Source organism: Mobula hypostoma, chromosome 24, assembly GCF_963921235.1.
Source record: "Mobula hypostoma chromosome 24, sMobHyp1.1, whole genome shotgun sequence".
Lineage (NCBI taxonomy): Eukaryota > Metazoa > Chordata > Chondrichthyes > Myliobatiformes > Myliobatidae > Mobula > Mobula hypostoma.
The window spans coordinates 28,182,514-28,204,153 of record NC_086120.1 but is presented as its reverse complement, the minus strand read 5'-3'; the positions used below and the strand labels follow the sequence as shown (position 1 = coordinate 28,204,153).

The following is a 21,640-nucleotide window of genomic DNA, read 5'->3' as shown; positions in this document are numbered from 1 at the left end:
TTGTCACATCTTTTCGAGCAGGAGAACAGGAGCCACTTGGTATAAATCACTCCAGACTCAGAGGTGCTGGTGAAATTCTTACAGCCATCACCCCTCTCCTCCACCCACCCCCCAAACACTATGATCAGCTGTTTCAATGTCGCTCAGAATCTCTTTGCTACCTTTATTGGCTTTAAGCTTTAACTGAAACGATCCTCTTGATCGTACATAAGTAAATAAGATCGGGATGGCCATGCGGCTCTTCAAGCCTTTTCCCTTTCAGATCATAGCTGATTGGTCTTTATCCTAGTTTGATCTTCCTGCCTGTTCCCTGTAATCTGTAAACCAAAAATCCTTCCATTTTGGCAGATTCCTCTTCTTGGGTGAGAAATTCCAAAGGTTAATGAATCTCAGAGAAGGATATCACCCTTATCTCCTTAACTGGGTCACACTTTATTCTAGATTCCCCACAATGAGAATTCCCAGCATTTATCATAACAACTTCTCCCAACGCCACTTCCTATTCCCAAAAAGAATCTTGTGTTTCAGTAAGATCACTTCTCATTTTTCTCAACTCTGTATACACCCAATCCTCTTAATATTTCCTCATAAAACAGCCATTAATAATCGTGACCAAAGGGACAGTCATTTGAAACAGAAGTTGATAGGAATTTCTTTAGATGGAGGATGGTGAATCTGTGGAATTCTGTCCTTAGAGGGCAGTGGAGGCTAGATTATTTGAAGTATTCAAAGAGCGGGTAGATAAATTTTTGAAAGTTTGAGGAATTCAGGGCAGTTGGCACAATTGGGGCAGTGTTCAATTTGTATTGTAACCAAATGTTTTCAGTAGTGCCACTTAACACTTTCTCCAGTTTTAGCAGGATCTGCCTACTTTAATGCAACATCCCATTTTCAGTCATTTTTGATTCACTTTCCTAATTCCTTGTTGTACTTTCATGCTAACATTGTGTTTTCTGTACAGCGACGCTTGCTTGTGTGTCTAAATGGTCATTCTGAATTGACTACACATCATTTGTGCTGTTGCAATAATGACTTGTAACTGATTAAACAAGCACTCTGCTCACTAGAGGTTTTCCTCTGCCTCTCCTTTCAGCCAATTCTACAAGAGTGGAGTGGAGTTCAACATTTCTTCACCACATAAATGCACATCACTGTGCATTTTCCAACTTGCTGATGACAAGTAAAATTTCTAGTGAGGGGGAAACTTGGGCTTGATTGTAACAAAGAAAATGTGACATGCAACCCATCCCAATTTTACCATTTATTGCTTAGCAGCCCCAGGGTGTTCTGGGCTTGCTTACGCCGTGGCAGCTGTTGCTCAATTGGTAGTCTGCACCTCAGGAGTAGGGTTTAAATTTCATTCCAGAGACTTGAGCACAAAAATCTTAGTGGAAATTCCAATGTAATACAGGGAAATGCCAGAGATACTCTTTCAGATAAGTCCAAGGCCTGTCTTCTCTGGAGGGTATAAATAATCATAGTGCATTTTAATCATAAATAATCATAGTGCATTAGTTTCCTGACCAATATTTATCCCTTAATAAATGTTATCTCTTCATTTTCACATTGCTGTCTGTGAGAGCTTGCTGTGTGTACAATTTAACTGTCAAGTTATAATGACTGCAGTTTCTACATTTCAGCAGCGAACATCATTAATACATAAAAAATTAGCATTAATAAAATATTTAGAAGAAATAAATCCTCAGGGCCTGATGACCTACCTACCTCTGTTGCAATCAAGCCCAAGTTTCCCCCTCACTAGAAATTTTACTTCTGCCGTCAGCAAGTTGGAAAATGCACAGTAATGTCTCCCTCTGCTCATTTATATAGTCAAAAAATGTTGAACTCAACTCCGTTCTTGTAAAAGTGGCTGAAAGGAGAGGCAGAGGAAAACCTCTAGTGAACAGAGTGCTTGTTTAATCAGTTATGATTCATTATTGCAACAGTACGGATGATGTGTACTCAGTTCAGAATGACCATTTAGACAAAGAAGTGTCCCTGTACAGAAAACATAATGTTAACATTTTGAAAGAGATGGCTGAACAGATGGTTCAAAGTGCATTTATTATCAAAGTATGTATTCCTTTTACAACCTTGAGATTCGTCCTCTTGCAGGTAGCCACAAAACAAAAGAAACAAAGTAGAATTCATAGAAAGATCCACACTATAAAGATAGTCATACATTCAATGTGTGAAAAAGAAAGCACAAATCTTGCAAATAATAAAAAAGTGAACAAACAATCCACAGAACATGAGCCACAGAGTCCCCAGCCGTGTAGCTAGTTCAGCACTACAGCCAGTCCAAGATCTCAGTGGCTGCAAGCCATAGCCTTGGAACCAGTTTCAACGATGAGATGAATGCCGATGCCTGCAGGCTGCAACTGAAGAGTCAGTTCTGCACTAAGGCGAGTAAAGCCTCCCAGAGTAGTGAGCTGAACTGCTCACTACAGTTTGTCCCCCACCCTCGGCCTCAATGCCTTAATCTTTTTAATTTGGGTCAGTGATTCAATCTGCATCAGTTTGTTACCCACTCCTGGGCCTGGTCCCCGCCACTTCATTCCGACCCAAAATTCAGTCTGGTTCCAAATCTGCTCCAGCAATGGCTGCCCTGGCCATATCTGCATTCTTGAGAGTCCGGTTTGCTGAATGTTGACTCTAGAATTGTTCCAACAAATTGGTAGGTAGAAAGTGTAACTCCCATTATTTAAGAAAGGGGAGATAAGGAAGTACTAACTACTTGGCCTAAAAAAATCTGTAGTAAGGAAAAATACTATATGCTGGGATTAAGGTGTACAGTAGGATTGAACAGAATCAGCATGTTTTGTTAAAAGGGGAAATTGTGTTTTTCTAATCAATTAGTTTTCCCAAGTTGTAATGAGCAAAATACATGAGGAATTAGCAATTGCTGTGGCGTATTTGAACTTTCAGAAAGCTTTTAAGGTTCAATAGAGATTTTTTTAAAAAGAATACGCAGGATTCTGTGGACTAAAAGGTAGGTGGAAAGCAGAATAAGTACAACAGGGACACGAAGTAATATAAATATTTGTATCTGATGTAAAGCTGGATGAATGTGAGGTATGAAGAGGATGAAAGGAAGTTTCAAGGAAGCTAAATGAAATTGGAAAAATGTTAAGTTAATAATAAATGTTGATCCTGAGTGGGAAATTCTTTCATTACATCAGCAACATTTAAAAACACACTTAGCAGTGTGCAGACTTAACTAATGATGTACAGAATAATAATATACACAATTTACCAATGTGCAATAATATATGTATAAAATAATAAAACAGACTATTGTACTATAATGTGTGATCTTCTGTCGCACAGAGATGAACTGTTGTATATGTTTATTGCATTTGGTAGGAAAGATTTTCTGTAACGATCCTTGTGACAGTGAAGCTGAATGATTCTGTTCAAAAGGGTGGTCTGCTGCTTATTCAGTAGGTCATGGAGATATGTGCCAGATTGTCCATAACAGATAACATTTTGTTTAGTGACCTCCTCTCCACCATTAACTCAGTAGAGTTTGGGTTGTAGCCAAGGATGGATCCAGCCTTTTTAATGAGCTTATTTAGTCTTTTTGCATCACCAGCACCGATGCTGTTCCCCCAACGTAAAGCAGCAAAGAAGACTGCACTTGTTACAACAGACTGGCGAAAGATCTCCAACATCCTGCTGCACACATTGAAGGATCTCAGCTTCCTTAGAAAGTAGAGTCTGCTCATCCCCTTCTCGTAAACAGCCTTGGTGTTGGTTTTCCAGTCAAGTCTGTTGTCGAGTATTTGTACTCCTTCACCACTGCAACTTCTCCCAGAATGTATGCAGGACTTGTGACAGTCCTCTTCCTCCTAATTTCAATCACCATCTCCCTGGTTTTGGCCACATTCAGGAGTAAGTGATCAACACACACGAATTGCTGGAGGAACTCAGCAGGACAGGCAGCATCTATGGGAAAAAGCACAGTCGATACTTCGGGCCGAAACCCCTTGGCAGGACTGGAGCAAAAAGGCTGAGGAGTAGATCTGGAAGCTGAGGGGAAGGGAGAGAGAAACACCAGGTGGTAGGTGAAACTTGGAGGATGAGGGATGAAGCAAAGAGCTAGGAAGTTGATTGGTGAAAGGGACAGAAGGCCAAGGAAGAAAGTGGGGGGGGGGTGGTAGGATCATCAGAGGGAGGCAACGGGCGGGCAAGGAGATAACATGAGAGAGGGACAAACGGATGGGAAATGGTGAAGGGGGGAGGCATTACTGGAAGTTTTGGAAGTCGATGTTCATGCCATTTGCTTGGAGGCTACCCAAACAGAATATGTATAAGGTGTTGTTCCTTTAACCTGAATGTGGCCTTATCTAAACAGTGGAGGAGGCCATGGTGTTTCTCTCTCCCCCTCCCCCCCACCTTTCAAATCTGCTCCTCAGCTTTTTTTTCTCCAGTCCTGCTGAAGGGTTTTGGCCCGAAATATCGACTGTACTTGTTTCCATAGATGCTGCCTGGCCTGCTGAGTTCCTCCAGCATTTTGTGTGTGTTGCTCGGATTTCCAGCATCTGCAGACTTTCTCTTATTCAGGAGTAAGTGATTCCTCCCGCACCACTCCACAAACCACTTCAGTGGAAAAGCAGAGTATTGTTTAGGTTATAAGAGCTTTTAAAATGCTGTCATTATACATAAACCCTTGACTATTCTCATACAGAAAGGCAAATTTTATATTGACCTTTGTTGTAAGATGATTGACGTATGAAAGTAAAAATAATCAGATAGGTCCTTAATGAAAATGATCTTGAAATACTGCATGCAGGAAGGATACACTTGCTGTACAGGAAGATAAGTGAGCCTTCACTGTGTAGATTTCTGTGTTACAATGATTGCCCTATGAGGACATGTTGAGTGCTCTGGTCTTTAGTCTTCGGAAGGATGAGAAGTGATCTCATTGAAACATAGAAAGTTCTTTTGAACTTGACAAAGCAGATGCACACACAATCTTTGCCCTCCCTGCAATGTCTCAGATATGAGCTTACAGTCTCAAATTAAGGAGTTATTCCTTTGGAATTAAGGTGAAGAAAAACTAATTGGATAATACATGAAGGGCCAAATGGCCTATCACTGATATTTTTCAACTTCTATAATTGTGAGGTCTTGAAAGATATATAAAAGATGCTTAATACAGGCTTTGCAGTCGTTCAATTTACAGAAATCCACCCTCACAAAATTCAAATCATTGCTCAAAAATTTGAAGTACTGAACAATTTTAACTCTCAGAATTTGAGTGGGGACTGAATAAATAAATCTGCACAATTTTGTTTTTCAACTTGTGTTTCTTGATGCATTTGCAAATGATGTGGGCTTTGTTACGGGAAAATTGCAAAACACTCCTTTTTCTCCCGTTCCACGATATCTCCCACCCTGGTAACGCAGACGTTGCCTATTTGTGCAAAACTCTGGGATCCTGAACATGGTCCATGAAAGTGAAAAAAATCCTCTTTTAAGGAATTTCTGGGAGAGCACTTGATGTGCTTTGAGCTTGGACCTTCAAAGCTGTTCAGGGACAGCTGGAATAATCTTAATAGCTTGCCTTCAGCCAACACAGACTCAGTAAACAGAATGGCCTCATCTTTGGTATAAATATCTATAAATCTGTGATTCTCTCATTTGTCCCTAGAACTAATGCAGACGGAGATGCATCATGTCCGAACTCTGAAAATTATGCTGTATGTGTACTGCCGGGGAATGGAGGAGGAGCTTCAGTTGAGCGACCAGCGTATTGTGAACAGAATTTTTCCCTGCTTGCGCCGGTTACTGGAGATCCACAAGTGTTTCTTTGCTCGGTTGAAGGAACGACGGAAAAGTTCTTTGGAGGAAGGGAGTGAACGGAATTACCTCATCCAGAGAATTGGGGATGTCCTCACGCAACAGGTAACCAGCAGGCGTAATCGTGGTTCATTGTTCGCTGATGGAGACTAAAGAGGCTTTACTGCTTCCTTTTATGCCTCAGATTGAGGGAGGTGACGAGCTGTACCATAGTGAAAATCAGAATATTGTCAGTACTGGAAGTCTGAAATTGAAACAGAATACGTTGGAAACTCTCAGCAGATTAGACAACACAGAGCTCAACCTGAATGAAACTCTAATTCACTTTCCACGGACGCTGCCTGACCTGTTGAGTGTTTACAAGATTTTCAGTTTGTATTATAAATGATTATGGTTATTACGGGATTGGACTAGTATTCCAGCACTCCGCCTTTTTTAAATATCATTTGATAATGCCGCAGTTTAATGTTAATACTCAATTTCCTTTGAACTGGGTAATTTGCCAAGCCATTTCAGAGAATTGTCAAAGGTTAAATACATCACTGAACTCTGGAGATGTGCATAAGGCAGCAATGAACCAGATGAGCAGTTTAAACAATCTGATAGTTTCATGATTACTATTAATGATGCTGGCTGCTTATTCCAGATGTTGTTTAATTACTTGAATTTAAATTCCCCCTGCTGTTCTGGTTGGTCTTTAACTTGTGTATGGATCAAAAGTCCATCGGTCTAGTTAATCTAGTGATGCTACCAGACTCTGATCAAGTGATTAGTTCAGATTCCATTCTGCTGACTGAGGAATTTAAATTGTTAACAAAGCAAAGGTCTGAAATAATAACCTAGAATTAATCATCATGGCCCTAAAACTATAGGATTGTCATGAAATAAAACATCTGTTCCCTAATGTACTTTAGGGAAAGAAATCTTCTGTTCTAATTCCAGTTTTTGCTTTACTCTAGATTTGCCACAGTATAGGTATCCTCTGAAGTGGTCTCAGATCCAAGGATAGTTAGGGATAGGCAATAAATAGCTGAGTTTACCAGTAACACCCACACCCAATGACTGAAATGTCATTTTAAACTTTTCAGTAGATGGTTTGAGTGTTTTCTTGTTATTTCTTCAGTAATTACCACATGTTTACCCTGAGTTTACTCAGTACAAATTTATACTGAAAATGTAAAAATTGTTGGTTTATTGCTTACTGATAAATACAATGGCAGTCAACAAACCTTTTCAGAACTTGCTGTCACTTGAAATTTACAGGAATAAGCACTCATATCACTGCAAGCTTGGAGAATTTTGGCAAATGCTGGGAATCTGGTCAACACCAAGGAAATGAGGGAACTCAATAGATCAGGCAGTATCTGTGGAAGGAAACTGACATTTGGCATTTCCTCAGGACTGGAAAGAAAGAGGAGATAAAGGTTGGAGGGGTAAAGGGGTAGAGCAAGAGCTGGCAGGTGGTAGGTGGATCCAGGAAAGGGGGAGGTGGGGAGAGTGCGAGTGAAATGAGAAACTGAGAGGTGACAGGTGGAAAGTATCAAAGGCTGAAGAAGATAGAATCTGATAGGGGAGGATAGCAGACCACAGAATAAATGGAAGGGGTGAGGAAGGGAGACCGTGGGAAGAATGTATGGATGATGGGGTTGTTTATTGAACGTGTTTTTTTTGTGACATTGCAACAAATAAATTCTGGATAGGAGTCTTATAGCTGTGAACTTAGAGTGAAAAGCCTACCCCTAACTTGAACTAAATTTTTAATCTTATTCATGAGATTAAGAACTGAGCAGTTTGGGATACCTCACCTCTTAACGTGTTACAGTGCTGCAGTGAAATTCATATTGATCCACAGCTGAAGTGGAAACTCATCAACATGTTCTTGTACCTTACCAGCTGTACTTAGTAGAACAGTGTAAACAAAGCTATACTACATCCTGCACCTGGCTTACCATTTGAGAGAGCTTTACTGTCTATACCCTGCTGATGTACTAAATTCATAAAGAAAATCATTCTCGCCAAATTTCTCAATTTTAAGAAAAAAGACAAGTTTTGCCAGCAACACACATAAAAGTTGCTGGTGAACACAGCAGGCCAGGCAGCATCTCTAGGAAGAGGTACAGTCGATGTTTCGGGCCGGGACCCTTCGTCAGGACTAACTGAAAGAAAAGCTAGTAAGAGATTTGAAAGTGGGAGGGGGAGATCTGAAATGACAGGAGGGGGAGGAATGGAGCCAAGAGCTGGACAGTTGATTGGCAAAAGGAATATGAGAGAATCATGAGACAGGAGGCCTAGGGAGAAAGAAAAGGGGGGGGGAAGCCCAGAGGATGGGCAAGGGGTATAGTGAGAGGGACAGAGGGAGAAAAAGAATGTGTGTATATAAACCAATAAATAAATAACGGATGAGGTACGAGGGGAAGGTGGGGCATTTGTGGAAGTTTGAGAAGTCATTGTTCACGCCATCAGGTTGGAGGCTACCCAGACGGAATATAAGGTGTTGTTCCTCCAACCTGAGTGTGGCTTCATCTTTACAGCAGAGGAGGTCGTGGATAGACATATCAGAATGGGAATGGGACACGCTCTGAAACTTTTCGATGATTTTAAGCTCCCTGGCCCCCACCGCTTTATTTTCACCGTGGATGTCCAGTCCCTATACACTTCCAACCCCCATCAGGAAGGTCTCAAAGCTCTCCACTTCTTTTTGGATTCCAGACGTAACCAGTTCACCTCTACCACCACTCTGCTCCGTCTAGCAGAATTAGTCCTTACTCTTAATAATTTCTCCTTTGACTCCTCCCACTTCCTCCAAACTAAAGGTGTAGTCATGGGCACCCGTATGGGTCCCAGCTATGCCTGCCTTTTTGTTGGCTTTGTGGAACAATCTATGTTCCAAACCTATTCTGGTATCTGTCCCCCAATTTTCCTTCGCTACTTCGACGACTGCATTGGCGCTGCTTCCTGCACACATGCTGAGCTCGTTGACGTCATTAACTTTGCCTCCAATTTTCACCCTGCCCTCAAGTTTACCTGGTCCATTTCCGACACCTGCCTCCCCTTTCTAGATCTTTCTGTCTCTATCTCTGGAGACAGCTATCTACTGATGTCTACTATAAGCTTACTGACTCTCAGAGCTATCTGGACTATTCGTCTTCTCACCCTGTCTCTCCTCCGTCTCTACCATATCTGCTCTCAGGATGAGGCTTTTCAGGACGAAGGAGATGTCCTCCTTTTTTAAAGAAAGGGGCTTCCCTTCCTCCACCATTAACTCTGCTCTCAAACGCATCTCCCCCATTTCATGCTCATCTGCTCTCACTCCATCCTCCCGCCAGCCCACTAAGAATAGGGTTCCCCTGGTCCTCAGCTACCACCCCACCAGCCTCCGGGTCCAACATATAATTCTCCGTAACTTCCCCACCTCCAATGGGATCCCACTAAGCACATCTTTCCCTCCCCCTCTCTCTCTGCTTTCTGTAGGGATTGCTCCCTATGCGACTCCCTTGTCCATTTGTCCCCCCCCCCCCATCCCTCCCCACCGATCTCCCTCCTGGCACTTATCCTTGTAAGCGGAACAAGTGCTACACATGCCCTTACACTTCCTCCCTCACTACCATTCAGGGCCCCAGACAGTCCTTCCAGGTGAGGCGACACTTGACCTCTGAGTCGGCTGGGGTGATATACTGCATCCGATGCTCCCGTTGTGGCCTTCTATATATTGGCGAGACCTGACGCAGACTGGGAGGTTGTTTTGCTGAACACCTGCGCTCTGTCCGCCAGAGAAAGCAGGACCTCCCAGTGGCCACACATTTTAATTCCACGTCCCATTCCCATTCTGATATGTCTATCCATGGCCTCCTCTGCTGTAAAGATGAAGCCACACTCAGGTTGGAGGAACAACACCTTATATTCCGTCTGGGTAGCCAACCTGATGGCATGAACATCGACTTTGCAAACTTCCGCTAATGCCCCACCTCCCCCTCGTACCCCATCTGTTATTTATTTATATACACACATTCTTTTTCTCGCTCTCCTTTTTCTCCCTCTGTCTCTCTCACTATACCCCTTGCCCATCCTCTGGGCTTTTCCCCCCTCCCCCTTTTCTTTCTCCCTAGGCCTCCTGTCCCATGATCCTCTCATATCCCTTTTGCCAATCACCTGTCCAGCTCTTGGCTCCATTCTTCCCCCTCCAGCCTTCTCCTATCATTTCGGATCTCCCCCTCCCACTTTCAAATTTCTTACTAGCTCTTCCTTCAGTTAGTCCTGATGAAGGGTCCCAGCCTGAAACGTCGACCGTACCTCTTCCTAGAGATGCTGCCCGGCCTGCTGCGTTCACCAGCAACTTTTATGTGTGTTGCTTGAATTTCCAGCGTCTGCAGATTTCCTCGTGTTGAAGTTTTGCCAGAATTGATTACAATGTAGATATGTGGGATTATTATCGGAGGACGGACATCTATAAATATATTTTTGCTTCAGTTTTCAGGTGAATGTGGAGATGAAATGAAAGTGCAGTATGGGAACTTCTGTTGTCAGCACAATGAGGCAGTGAATTGTTACAAAGTAATGTATCAGCAGAATAAGAAGTTTCAGAACTTGATCAAGGTGAGCACGGTGAAGAGACGGAAATGGAATATTTATTCAAGTCGTGTTTAGAAAAGCAGAGCTGTCTGACATAGTGTATTTTATCTTTTACAGAAATTAAGTAACTATTCTGTGGTGAGACGCCTTGGGGTGCAGGAGTGCATTTTGTTAGTCACTCAACGTATTACAAAGTACCCTGTGTTAGTGGAGAGGATTATTCAAAATACTGAAGGTATGGTATGTTTAACAGAAGCTGTCACTTTGCTGTACTGTTGATGAAGCTGGATTGTTCCACTGAATTTTGAAAAGACTTCCCATTTTGTATTACAAATTACTATAAATTGCACATTGCACATTTAGACAGACGTAACGTAAAGAATTTCACTCCTCATGTAAGTAATGAAATCAATTCATTCATTCAGTTCACCTTTGGTGTCAACCTGTAGTTTTATGCTTTAGGTCTTGCACCTCAGTGATCTAAACCCTCTCTCCATACCTTCCCCCTTTACTTTATAAGCAGCACAGTGGCCAGATTCATATACTTCATTTTCAACTTGTGCTTCCTTCGAGACATTACTCTCCTCTTAGCTCATTTGTTTCCAGAATGCTTTCTGCTCTGGATTCTGGACCTGTATCCATAGCCTATCCCGTTATGACACAGTTCGTTCAACTGGCATCAGCCACTCATTCCCTTTAGTTTCAATCTCGGAGTGGCAGGGTTATTCCAGTTCTCCTTGAGTATGTGAAGTGATCTCATTAAAATTAATTTTAGAGAATGATGGATTGTACTTAATATGTGTCCATCTGAGGACTCTGTCCCATGAGGTACTATTTGGAAGACAGAAGTGGGACATTGTGGGTGTTGATTCATTGCATCACCCCATGTACACTGTTACTCAAAAAGTAGCTCACTCAAGAATGTGTGACCCTAAGAGCTATGGAGTAGCACTGGGGAAAATAAAGCAGGCACACCACGGAGTCTCCAAGACCCCACTAAAGATGATGAGTGCTCCCCTTGTCTTTCCCTAGCTGGCTCAGAGGATCATGAAGAGCTGACCACGGCATTGGTCCTAATAAAGGACACTATAACAGAAGTAGATGAGAAAGTGAGTCTGTACGAGAAAGCTCTCCGATGGAAGACGATTGTGGATAGGATGGATATTAAGTCGACAGCCAAGCTCAAGAACGGAAGCATCTTCGATAAAATCAACATGATGCGAACAAAGAGAAGACTCTTATATGAAGGAGTAGTCTGCTGGAAGGCAGCGTCTGGGCGGCTAAAAGGTAGAAATCCAGAGTAACTTCTGTCCTAAGTTTGGGAAATAGAAACAGCTTGCCTTGAAGATGGAGGAAGGTGGAGGGGAAGGGACATGTTAGGAGGGGATGAGTAGCAAGGAGAAGGAGTTATTAATTATTTTCCTATTCCACCTCTCTTTTTAGACATTCTGGCTGTCCTTTTGACAGATGTGATTCTGTTACTTCAAGAAAAGGATCAGAAATATTTGTTTGCCACTGTGGTAAGTTTGCAGGGGTGGAGGAAAGGCCGTTGAACAAAGCTTTACTCATTTGTTTATAGACTGAAGGTGTACAATACAAGCAATACAAACCATTGTTACTCTGCTTCCTCTCCTCTTGCAAAAAGCAGTGTGGCTCATATTTCACTCTTGTACTTGTCCAAAAACCTGTTGTGTAATGCCAAACTATAAGTCCGCTCACTCTGTGCAAACCAGTTGGATAGGAGGTAAAAATGTATGATTGAGGGAGACTTGTCACCTCTGATTTTTCAAGGGATTTGCAGTGCTGGAGAACTGCTTTACAGTCTGCTTGCAGAAAGGATGTACAGGAAAGGGGAAAGATTATTTTCATCTGTTTATAAAAGTATTCTTGCCAGTTGCTGTGTGTCTATTTTAAGTCATTATATTATTGTCCTAATTAATTTTCTACCTCTCTCCAAATTCTCAGGACCAGAAGCCAGCTGGCATTTCACTGCACAAGCTGATCGTCAGGGAAGTAGCCAATGAAGAGAAAGGAATGTTCCTCATCAGTGCTTCTGACGAGGGCCCTGAGATGTACGAAATCCACACCAATTCCAAGGAGGAGCGCAACACCTGGATGGCAGTTATTCGGGATGCAATATGCAGGTAGTGTAACACATCAAACAATGCCTCTCTATTTCAGAAGTGCTAACCATAAATTGGAGAGCTATACCCACCGGCACGGTCTTTCTTCTTAACAGTGGCTTTACCAGTGCACTTTCAACTTGCCTGGGCTACTGCCCTTGAGTGGCTGTTCCACCACTAATGCTCTCTCTCATGCTCTTCGGTCCACGTTGAACACTATTTACAAATGCTCCTTTGGCTAGGTCTGGCAGGTGGATCTGTTACTGAGAGGCAAACCAGTACATTGGCCATGGTTTAATCACAGTATATGGTTTTGGGAAATAGGTATTGTGTTACTGAGTAAATTCTAACTTGACTGATACAAAAGTGAGCGAGCAAAGAGAGCTATTTGAAAGGAACATGATGAAATGGCAAAATGTCTTCATCTTTGAGATCGATTGATCCTTCTGTTTAATGACATTTGCTGCAGTAATAATTTAAGTTTGTCTTTTTTGGTTTCCTGTCTAAGGAATATCGATAGAAGTCAGCACCTGAGTCATAGGTTTACTCAACTATAGAGATGTAGCATCCATTGGAGTACTGATGGTGTGCTCTGCTGTGATACCTAACAGTAGGGAGGAATTTCCTGATTGTTGAAGGCTAATTTTGACCTCAGTATGTTGTTGATTGGGTCACTCGGCACAATTTTCTAGCCTCAATCATCTACACTGCCCTTTAAGTAATTTCTGTGCATCAGGAGAGGCTGATTATAAATTGCATTGTAATCAGTTCTGTTCACAAGTCCTCAGTTAAAGAAAGGGTGAAATGCAGACATGGACATGCATAGCATATGTAAATTGAGAGTTTTTATGCATTGGTGGTCAGTTTCCTGTCTGATACCTGGGTGGCTCGGGAGCCTAATCTGATGTGGCAATCTTCACTGCAGATTAATGAGAAGCTGAGAAGGTTATCTCTGGCCCCCCTTTGCAGCAGTTTGAACTTCCTTCAGTGGTCTAGACCATCAGTGGCCATCTCCCAGTGTTTGTGTTATGCCCACCTTCTTCAAACCTTGCTTACAGTTGCAGAGGTGGATGACCATTGGTTGTGTACTATGGTGCCCAAACCACCACAAACATGGATGGCCAGTCGTTGAATATATGTTGACCTTTTGCATACTCCAGCACCTCTTAAATTGGTGAATTATCCCATCAGCAGTGCCCAAGGTTAATCTTAAGGCAGTGAAGGAGGAAGAATCAAAGCCTTTTCTCTTGCCTTGCAAATGTTTTCCAAGCCTATATAGACATGCAGTAAAGATACAACAGGTGAATAGTTGGGTGTTCTCCATTTGTTGTTGGCCTGTATAATCTTACTCAACTTGAATGTGACAACTGCAGTTTTTTGTTGGATTCAGCATTACTGGTGATTGTGGAACCAAGTATGTGAAAATGGCAGTCAAATTCTTTGTTCTAATTTGTGATGGTATGGCAGTAGCTTGGACAATGACATTCATTCTCCCAGATACTCATATTCAGTTGATAAAGTGACATTTATTTCTCACAAATCTCAGGTAATCTTGAATGGGGAGCCTAGTCTCAGTACTCAACACAATTACCATTACCAGGTTGCTAAACAGCAACACCTTATGAATTAACATTGACTAGAAACTTATCTGATCTTGAAGCTGGAGATTTGAGTTAAGAATTTGACTATTCTACATAAGTGACTTGTTAAGTGATTAAGTCATTATCATTTAAAAGGCTACTGCTGCAAAGAGTGTGTTAGACTACCTACACGGGGAAGAATGCAGCTCCAGCAGTACTCAGCTCTGCAGCACATCAAAAACAAAGTAACCTGATCAGTCAGTGCATCATCCTCCCCCTGATCATTTGCTTTTCCTGCCACTGGTGGGTTACATTATCTATCTACAAGGTCCACTATCTCTACTTGCCCCTCCTGTAATGATGAAGGGTCTGGGTTTGAAATGTTGACTGTTTACCTTTTTCCATTAATGCTGCCTGGTTTGCTGAGTTCCTCCAGCATTTTGTGTGTGTGGGTCCAATGTTTGTATTCTTCACCATTTAAAGGATAACAGCAAAAAGTGCATAAAAGCCTACCGCGTGCAAATTTTCTAAAACAGATGTTTGTAAAGATATTACCATTCCTTCATTGGCATTTGGTCTAAATGCTCAAATGCCCTGTTGAAGAACTTCCACCATACAGGCTGCAGTACTTCAAGGTGGCTAGGATGGCCAGGGATGATCAATTGAATACGTTGACAGTGAAGCCTCAAAAAAAAGTTCCAATTTGATTTAATATCTTTTGGAAAAATCATTAAACAAAGGACTTTTCAGCTGAATGTAAAAGATGCCTTCTCTATTTTGAAGACAATGGGAGTGTCACTGCTCTTCTGTCCATCGGTTGTCTGTTCATTAGAATTTCTAAAGTAGGTAATCTGTTCACTGAGTGGGTGCTTTTTTTTGCTAGCTTGCTGTTTGCAAACTGCTGCATTTACTTGGTAACAAAAGTCACTTCTTTTCAGAAACACTTAAGGGCTATGAAATGCTTTGAGGTGTCGTGAAGCTGTGAAAGGTGATAAGTAGTTTCAAGACTTTTAAGGCAAAACCTGCTGTCTTTGTTTAGTACCTCTGCGACTGCATCCTGCTGACTTTAACCCTGTGGCTAAAGCTCTTCTACTTTGCCTAGGTACCCAATGGAAGAGGCCACAGTCCTTGGTGAGCAAGAGGAGGAATGGAGACAGGATGAGGGTCGAGTTGCCCGAATCAAAGAATTGCAACGTAAGAGGAACTTCCCAGAAATTATTATTTTGAATTGGCTGCTTTTTTTTTGCTTGTGCTACCCAAGATGGTTGTTGTCTCCTTGGAAAGCCCAGGCATCAGCAGAACTGCTGTACCTCACCTGCGAGTGTTGAAGAGTGTATGTTACACCTGCTCAAGTGTGTATGTTTTTCATTTTTGAGAGTCAGTGAGAAACCTTTGGAAAGGAAACTTTTCCATCAGTATCCCAAGATTTGTGTGAAATTGTAATGTCGTTGTTGTTCACTGCTTGAGATCAGCCAGTTAGGCAGTCTGAGAGAACTGAATATAGTTTAACTAATCCCTGTGACATTTACTGACGTCGCTGAGTTGCTTCAGCATTGACATCCTAAAGGTTATTGATCAGAAAATTAACTAGAGCAGTTCATTAATGCTGTGGCTACATGAGCAATCAGAGGTTATATATCCTGCTGTGAGTTACTCACCACCTAACTCCAGCGCGTTCTACCATGCACAGATAGATGTGCAACAGCCTCCATGTGAGTGCAAATACAGCTCTTGAAGTTTGACCGTATCCAGCTCAAAGCAGCCCATCTGATGGGCACCAGTTCTCCATAACAAATAACTTCTGCCTTCATTTCTAGTTTCCATAATTCCATTTCGCAAAATCTATGACTGCTGCTATTCATCAAGACTTTTTTCAACGGCACCTAGCAAGCCAGTATCCTTTACCAGCTCAGACAAGCACAGTGCATGCTTGGGAGTGACAGCGTCTGTAGGTTCCCCTCCAAGTCACATGCCGTATAGGGTTAAAAATGTGCGATTCTCCTGGGCATTTGACCCAGTGATGATTCAGAAAGTCTGTACCCAGCAGCACCTATGCACAGACTAAGACAGTTTGGAATTTAGCTTTTCTCCCACCTTTAAAAATGGGCAGTAAATGCTACCCTTGCTAATGCATCTTGTAATTAAGCAATCTATCCTGGAGATCCATGGGCATTCAGTTTATTCAAGGATGAGAGCAACATGTTTTAGGAATCCACAGTAATCGAGGGATATAAGAATGTTCTTTTCTGTACCAAGTGTTACCTTTGACCCCAGCCCAGGAGAATCTCATGTTTTTGATTATGCTGTTGTGGGTTGTAAATTCTGAGGCCGGCAGCATTTACGGCGGTTCCACTCTGACTGTTTATTTGTTTCACTTCCAGAGCTTCTGACTGCAAAGGATGACGTGCTGAAGCGGACCCTGGCTGAGAAGTTGGATATTTACAGTGAAATAGCTGAAGTCAGTGGTTACCTGGATACAGGAAGACAGCGATCACTGCTTCGAGCTGACACTGTGGAGTCTCAGCGGGGAGATATTGTGTTCACTGAGGTGTTGAAAGAAGGTTAGTCAGACCAAGGTGCACAGAATTTGTATTGACATTAGGATCAGCATGGTTTTAAGATGGTGACAATACCATTCAAGCTCTTTCCTTGGGTAATACGGTTGCAGGCAAGTTACCAGCACTCCAGCAATAATAAAAGACAAAAATCAAATAGTCCTGAATTCCCCAGTTGCCCACTCTCCAACAATGTTCTTCTCTTTTCTTCATTTCCTTTCTTTATATTCTGACACTGGACCACAAATATTCTCTAGCACATCACTAAAGACCATCCTTCACACATAAATGGTTAGTTAGTGCTTACACTCTATAGCTTTATAACAAAAATAGGTTCCTTTTGTTACCCAGTTACTTGATTCTATTTGATACTCTCCTTTGTTAGCAGCATACTGTTTGAGGGACCTGTCCATGAAGCTGAAGGTGGATAATTTCTAATGTAGATCTTGTCATTCTTAAAGTTAGATATTGTGAATGTCCTCCCTTGATTCTGGTTTGGACTACAACTGTTTCAAGCTGGCACGTAGTGCAGATCAGTCAACATTCAGATCGGAGTTGATCTCGTCAATCATCAGTAATTAAGCCCTGCTCTTCCACATCTTGCTATGCTTCCAACCAACTCATCTTTCCAGCAGATGGCGTGGCCTTGTACACTAACATCCCTTAAAACACTAACAGCTTTATTTAAGTTTTAAGCTCTTTCCAAGTGCATAATTTGACCTGTGAGGGAAGGTAGACTGCTTGAGTTTTTCTAACTGACCTTAGATCTCGTATAAACAACACAACCTTTTATCCTTGCAGTTGAAAAACTTCAGAGCCTTATTGCCTGTCAGCCCAGCAACATAAACTGGCAGTTAGAAGACAACTTGGGGTCCTCAGGGCTGCCACGGCGAGCAGAGACATTTGGAGGCTACGACAGCAGCTTGGCCAGTCCCAGCAAAGGTAATAGCAGCAACTTGGTTAGATGTTTTATGAAAGCTGCAGTTTTGTTTTTGTAGTGATTTCAATTTTCCTCTCACCCTTGTATTTTCAGAGGGCTCCATCAAACGAAAGTCAAACACACTGTCTTCCAGCATTGAGCTGAAGATGAGGGAAAGAGCTGGAGCTCGGGCAAGTTCTGATTCCCAACTGCTGGACCTGTCCATGGAGGCTGAGAGTGGACAGGTAGTACAACAGCTCTAATGTGTGACTTTCATCTCTTGCATTGACAATATTTCCCCACCATTCCCATCGAGTATATTCCGTAAATCTTTCAATGATTAACTGGTAAAAATTAATAATCTTCAATGGTAACATCATGCATTGCATAAAAATTACAATGTGCAGACCATTCAGCTCACCCTATCTATGGCATAAATTTCCAGATGAGCTTTGTACCTGATCCCGTGCATTTGCCTAATTCATACCTCATTAATATCTTTTTCTTAATTAACCTAACATACTCTCTAATGTTACTGTTCCCTATTCAGTCAATAACTAACACTCAATACCTCCTCCATCCTAAAATTCTGATCTCTGTTCTTTGTCCTTGATAGCCTATCAGTTACTGGAAAGTCTCTTCAGCAGTAGTTTTCATTCTTTACAATGCCCTCAGCAAATCACCTTCTGAAGCCAAACCCTATCACATACACACTGTACTAACAAATATTAGCTCTACTATTTTTAACACAGGCCACAGTGACTTTTCTGTCCTTCTTTGCCAATTGCTGTAGCAACCTTTCCACTATCCAAGCTTAAATCAGCAAACAGTGAAAAAGCTGTTCAATTCACTAAGTCAACAGGCTCCCTTTCTATGATTGAAGTGACTGTAGTTCTGACTTGTAATGATTTTTTTAACACCAGCACTGCAGTATTTAAAATCAGAAGGATTGGGCAGAGAAGTGAGATGTTCTCATGATTACTTGTCACTAATCAAAATTTATTGGAAATCATAACAATCAGCGTGTCTGCCCGGACAACAAGAGGAAGAAATGAGCAGGTTCTCATTAAACATCTATTTTGTTGACATGAACTAATGTGTAGAAGCTCATGTGGCATCAGTGAATTGAATCTCCATGGAAAAATTAACCTTATAAATATCAGTGGTTTGTTGGTTGCAATAACTTTTAAAAAAAAACGGTATTGAAGCTTCGTACTGCTGCAGGCAGTTGAATAGACTGGATCTGTGTACCAAAACCCCTAACTGGACAATAACTAACATTGTGTCTAATCTCAGTGGGTCCCAGCTATGTCTGCCTTTTCATTGGCTACATAGAACAGTGCATGTTCCAAGCCTTCCCTGGTAATGCTCCCCAACTCTTCGTCCACTACGTTGGTGACTGTATCGATATTGTTTCATGCACACATGCTGAGCTTGTCAATTTTATCAACTTTGCCTCCAACTTTCCACCCTGCCCTTAAATTCACTTGGTCATTTCCGATTGCTCCCTACACTTCCTCAATGTCTGTGTCCATCTCTGAAGACAAACTATTTACTGACACCTTTTATAAACATACTGATTCACGTAGCTATCTTGACTATACCACTTCCCACCCTGTCTCCTATGAAAATGCTATTCGCTTTTCTCAGTTACTTCGTCTCTACCATATCTGTGCCCAGGGTGAGGCTTTACTTTCCAGTGCTTCAGAGACGTCGTCCTCCTTCACGAAATGGGGTTTCCCCTCCCTCCACCATTGATGCTGCCCTCACCCACACCTCCTTTATTTCCCGAACATTCGCACTCATCCCATGAGCCTCTGCATCCAGCACGTCGTTCTCCGCAACCTCCACCATCTTCAAAGGGATCCTACTACTAAATACATCTTTACCTCCCCTTGCCCCCCCCCAACCCCACAGTCTGCTCTCCGCAGGGACTACTCCCTCCGTGATTCCCTTGTCCACTTGCCCTCCCCACTAATCTCGTTCCTTCCTCTTATCCCTTCAGGAGGCCAAAGTGCAACACATACCCATTCACCACCTTCCTCACCTCCATTCAGGGCTACAAATAGTCCTTCCAGGTGAGGCAACACTTCACCTGTGAATCTATTGGGGTTGTCTATTGTCCTGATGCAGCCTCCTATACATTGATGAGACCCGTCTTAAATTGAGCAATAAATTGCTTTATTGAGCACCTCCACTCCTTCTGCTGAAAGTGGAATTTCCCAGTGGCCTACCATTTTCATTCTATTTCTATTCTCATTTCAGTTTGGGCAACCTCCAACCTGATAGCATGAACATCGTTTTCTCCTTCTGGTAATTTTTATCCCCTCTTCTATTTCCCACTCTGGCCTCTTACTTCTTCTCATCTGGCACCTCCCCCAGTGCCCCTCCTTCTTCCCTTTCTCTGATGGTCCACTCTACTATCAGATTCCTCCTTCTCCACTCCTTTATTTTTCCCACCTACCCTGGCTTCACCTATCACCTAGCTATCCGTCCTTTCCCCCCACCTCTTTATTCTGGCATGTTTCCCTTTTTCAGTCCTGAAGAACAACAACTGTTTATTCATTTTCATGGATGCTGCCTGTCCATTTTGTGTGTATTGCTTTGGATTTCCAGCATCTGCAGAATCTCTTGTGTTTATAATTGTCTAATCTGGTATTTCCACTTGCTGCATTTCAGAGTGACCTATCTCGCTGGTACAGCAGTAGCAGCAGTGTCAGCTTGTGTGATTCAGAGGTCAGTTCTGTTTTAAATAAATTTGACTGAATTTCCTAAAGTAATACAATGATAAATATTTTTTAAAATGCTATTATGTTTAAACAGCTGTGTACAGGTTCAAGCATTTACCAAGGCACCACCTGTCGACTCCCAAAATACATTGGGGTGAGGGAGGGGAGGGTGGTAGGAAGACACAAGCTCCTCACTATCTGTTACCAATTCATTGAGTGCAGTGTATTGGAAAGGTTAAAGTGGATGGTTCAATCCACCATCATGCCAGTGAGTAGAGATGTGAAATTAGCAAAGTGGGCAATTGGACAGGTGGCAGGGCAAGTTCTTGCACTCCCCTCCCAAGGAAAGAAAATTTAACCAAAGTAGTGCTGAGACAATATGAAACTTGTTTTAAAAACCCTAGAGGGTTTGGAGATGAGATGCTCAAAAATTGCAATTTGGATGGCAGTGTGTTTACTTACAAGGAACAAAATTGACACATCCACTTACAAAACAAGCAAGAGAAAATTAGTTTTAGAGAAATTATATTTTTGTTAGATTAAGATCTAAACAAAAAGGTTAATTTTTAGGGTATTTGTGTTATTTCCAGATGTAATATATGTCTATTTTTCTTTAGTTTGTTCAGAGTGTGCAGAGGCTGACAGATCTGCTCTACAAGCTGAAGGTGAGCTTTGTTAAATAATTTTAATACACATAAGAATTGATTTAGACTGAGCGTAGCTGGAGAATTCTGTTTAGCACAACATTCATGAAATGAAAATATTATCCTCCTTCCTGCTAGTCACAACATCCACGGATAACCGAAGCATTTCAGAGGGTTGCATCTTCCTCTTTATCCAAGAGGGCACACCTGCTGATACCAGTTCAGTACTTCAAACTTGTGTCTTTTTGACTAGCCTATTTTTTTTTAAATGACAGAGGTTTAGTGAAACATCAGCAGTAGATGTAGTATCAAAGGATCTTCAGTAAAATCCCAAAACATCAGGATAAAGTAGCATATTAGATGAAGGCATGAGTTAGGGTGGTTACTCAGACTGGCAGAAAAATGGAAAACTCATTTCCACAGCAGTCAACTCTTGAACTATCAGTGTTTAATAAACAGTGTGGGCTTGGCCTAAGAAGGTCCAATTTCAAAATTTGCATGTGACATCAGAATGGATGATGTGGTTAGTATCATGTCAGTGTACGACAGGATCTTATTGAACTTGTAAATGGGTGTATTATTTGCAAAAACCTTTGATATAGGTTAGAATGGGTTCAGATATTTTGGTATGAAAGGGTGAAGAGATGCCATTTTGCTTAGATAAGTAAATACAGAAGATGCTGGAAAAGTGAAATAAATAAATTCTTGAAATAATT

At 41.9% G+C, this 21,640-nt stretch overlaps 1 protein-coding gene across 4 annotated transcripts in view; it reads left to right on the top strand.

The window, feature by feature from the left end:
- arhgef18b (rho/rac guanine nucleotide exchange factor (GEF) 18b) overlaps positions 1 to 21,640 on the top strand; it is a 210,270-nt gene that overhangs the window by 170,076 nt on the left and 18,554 nt on the right. For all 4 annotated transcript variants that reach the window (XM_063032417.1, XM_063032416.1, XM_063032418.1 and 1 more), the window contains 12 exons: positions 5,657 to 5,910; positions 10,273 to 10,398; positions 10,492 to 10,609; positions 11,407 to 11,661; positions 11,818 to 11,894; positions 12,340 to 12,518; positions 15,180 to 15,271; positions 16,459 to 16,638; positions 17,434 to 17,574; positions 17,666 to 17,796; positions 20,231 to 20,287; positions 20,898 to 20,945. In XM_063032417.1, the coding sequence (XP_062888487.1) occupies positions 5,657 to 5,910; positions 10,273 to 10,398; positions 10,492 to 10,609; positions 11,407 to 11,661; positions 11,818 to 11,894; positions 12,340 to 12,518; positions 15,180 to 15,271; positions 16,459 to 16,638; positions 17,434 to 17,574; positions 17,666 to 17,796; positions 20,231 to 20,287; positions 20,898 to 20,945 (1,658 nt within the window). The remainder of the gene's footprint in view (positions 1 to 5,656; positions 5,911 to 10,272; positions 10,399 to 10,491; positions 10,610 to 11,406; positions 11,662 to 11,817; positions 11,895 to 12,339; positions 12,519 to 15,179; positions 15,272 to 16,458; positions 16,639 to 17,433; positions 17,575 to 17,665; positions 17,797 to 20,230; positions 20,288 to 20,897; positions 20,946 to 21,640) is intronic.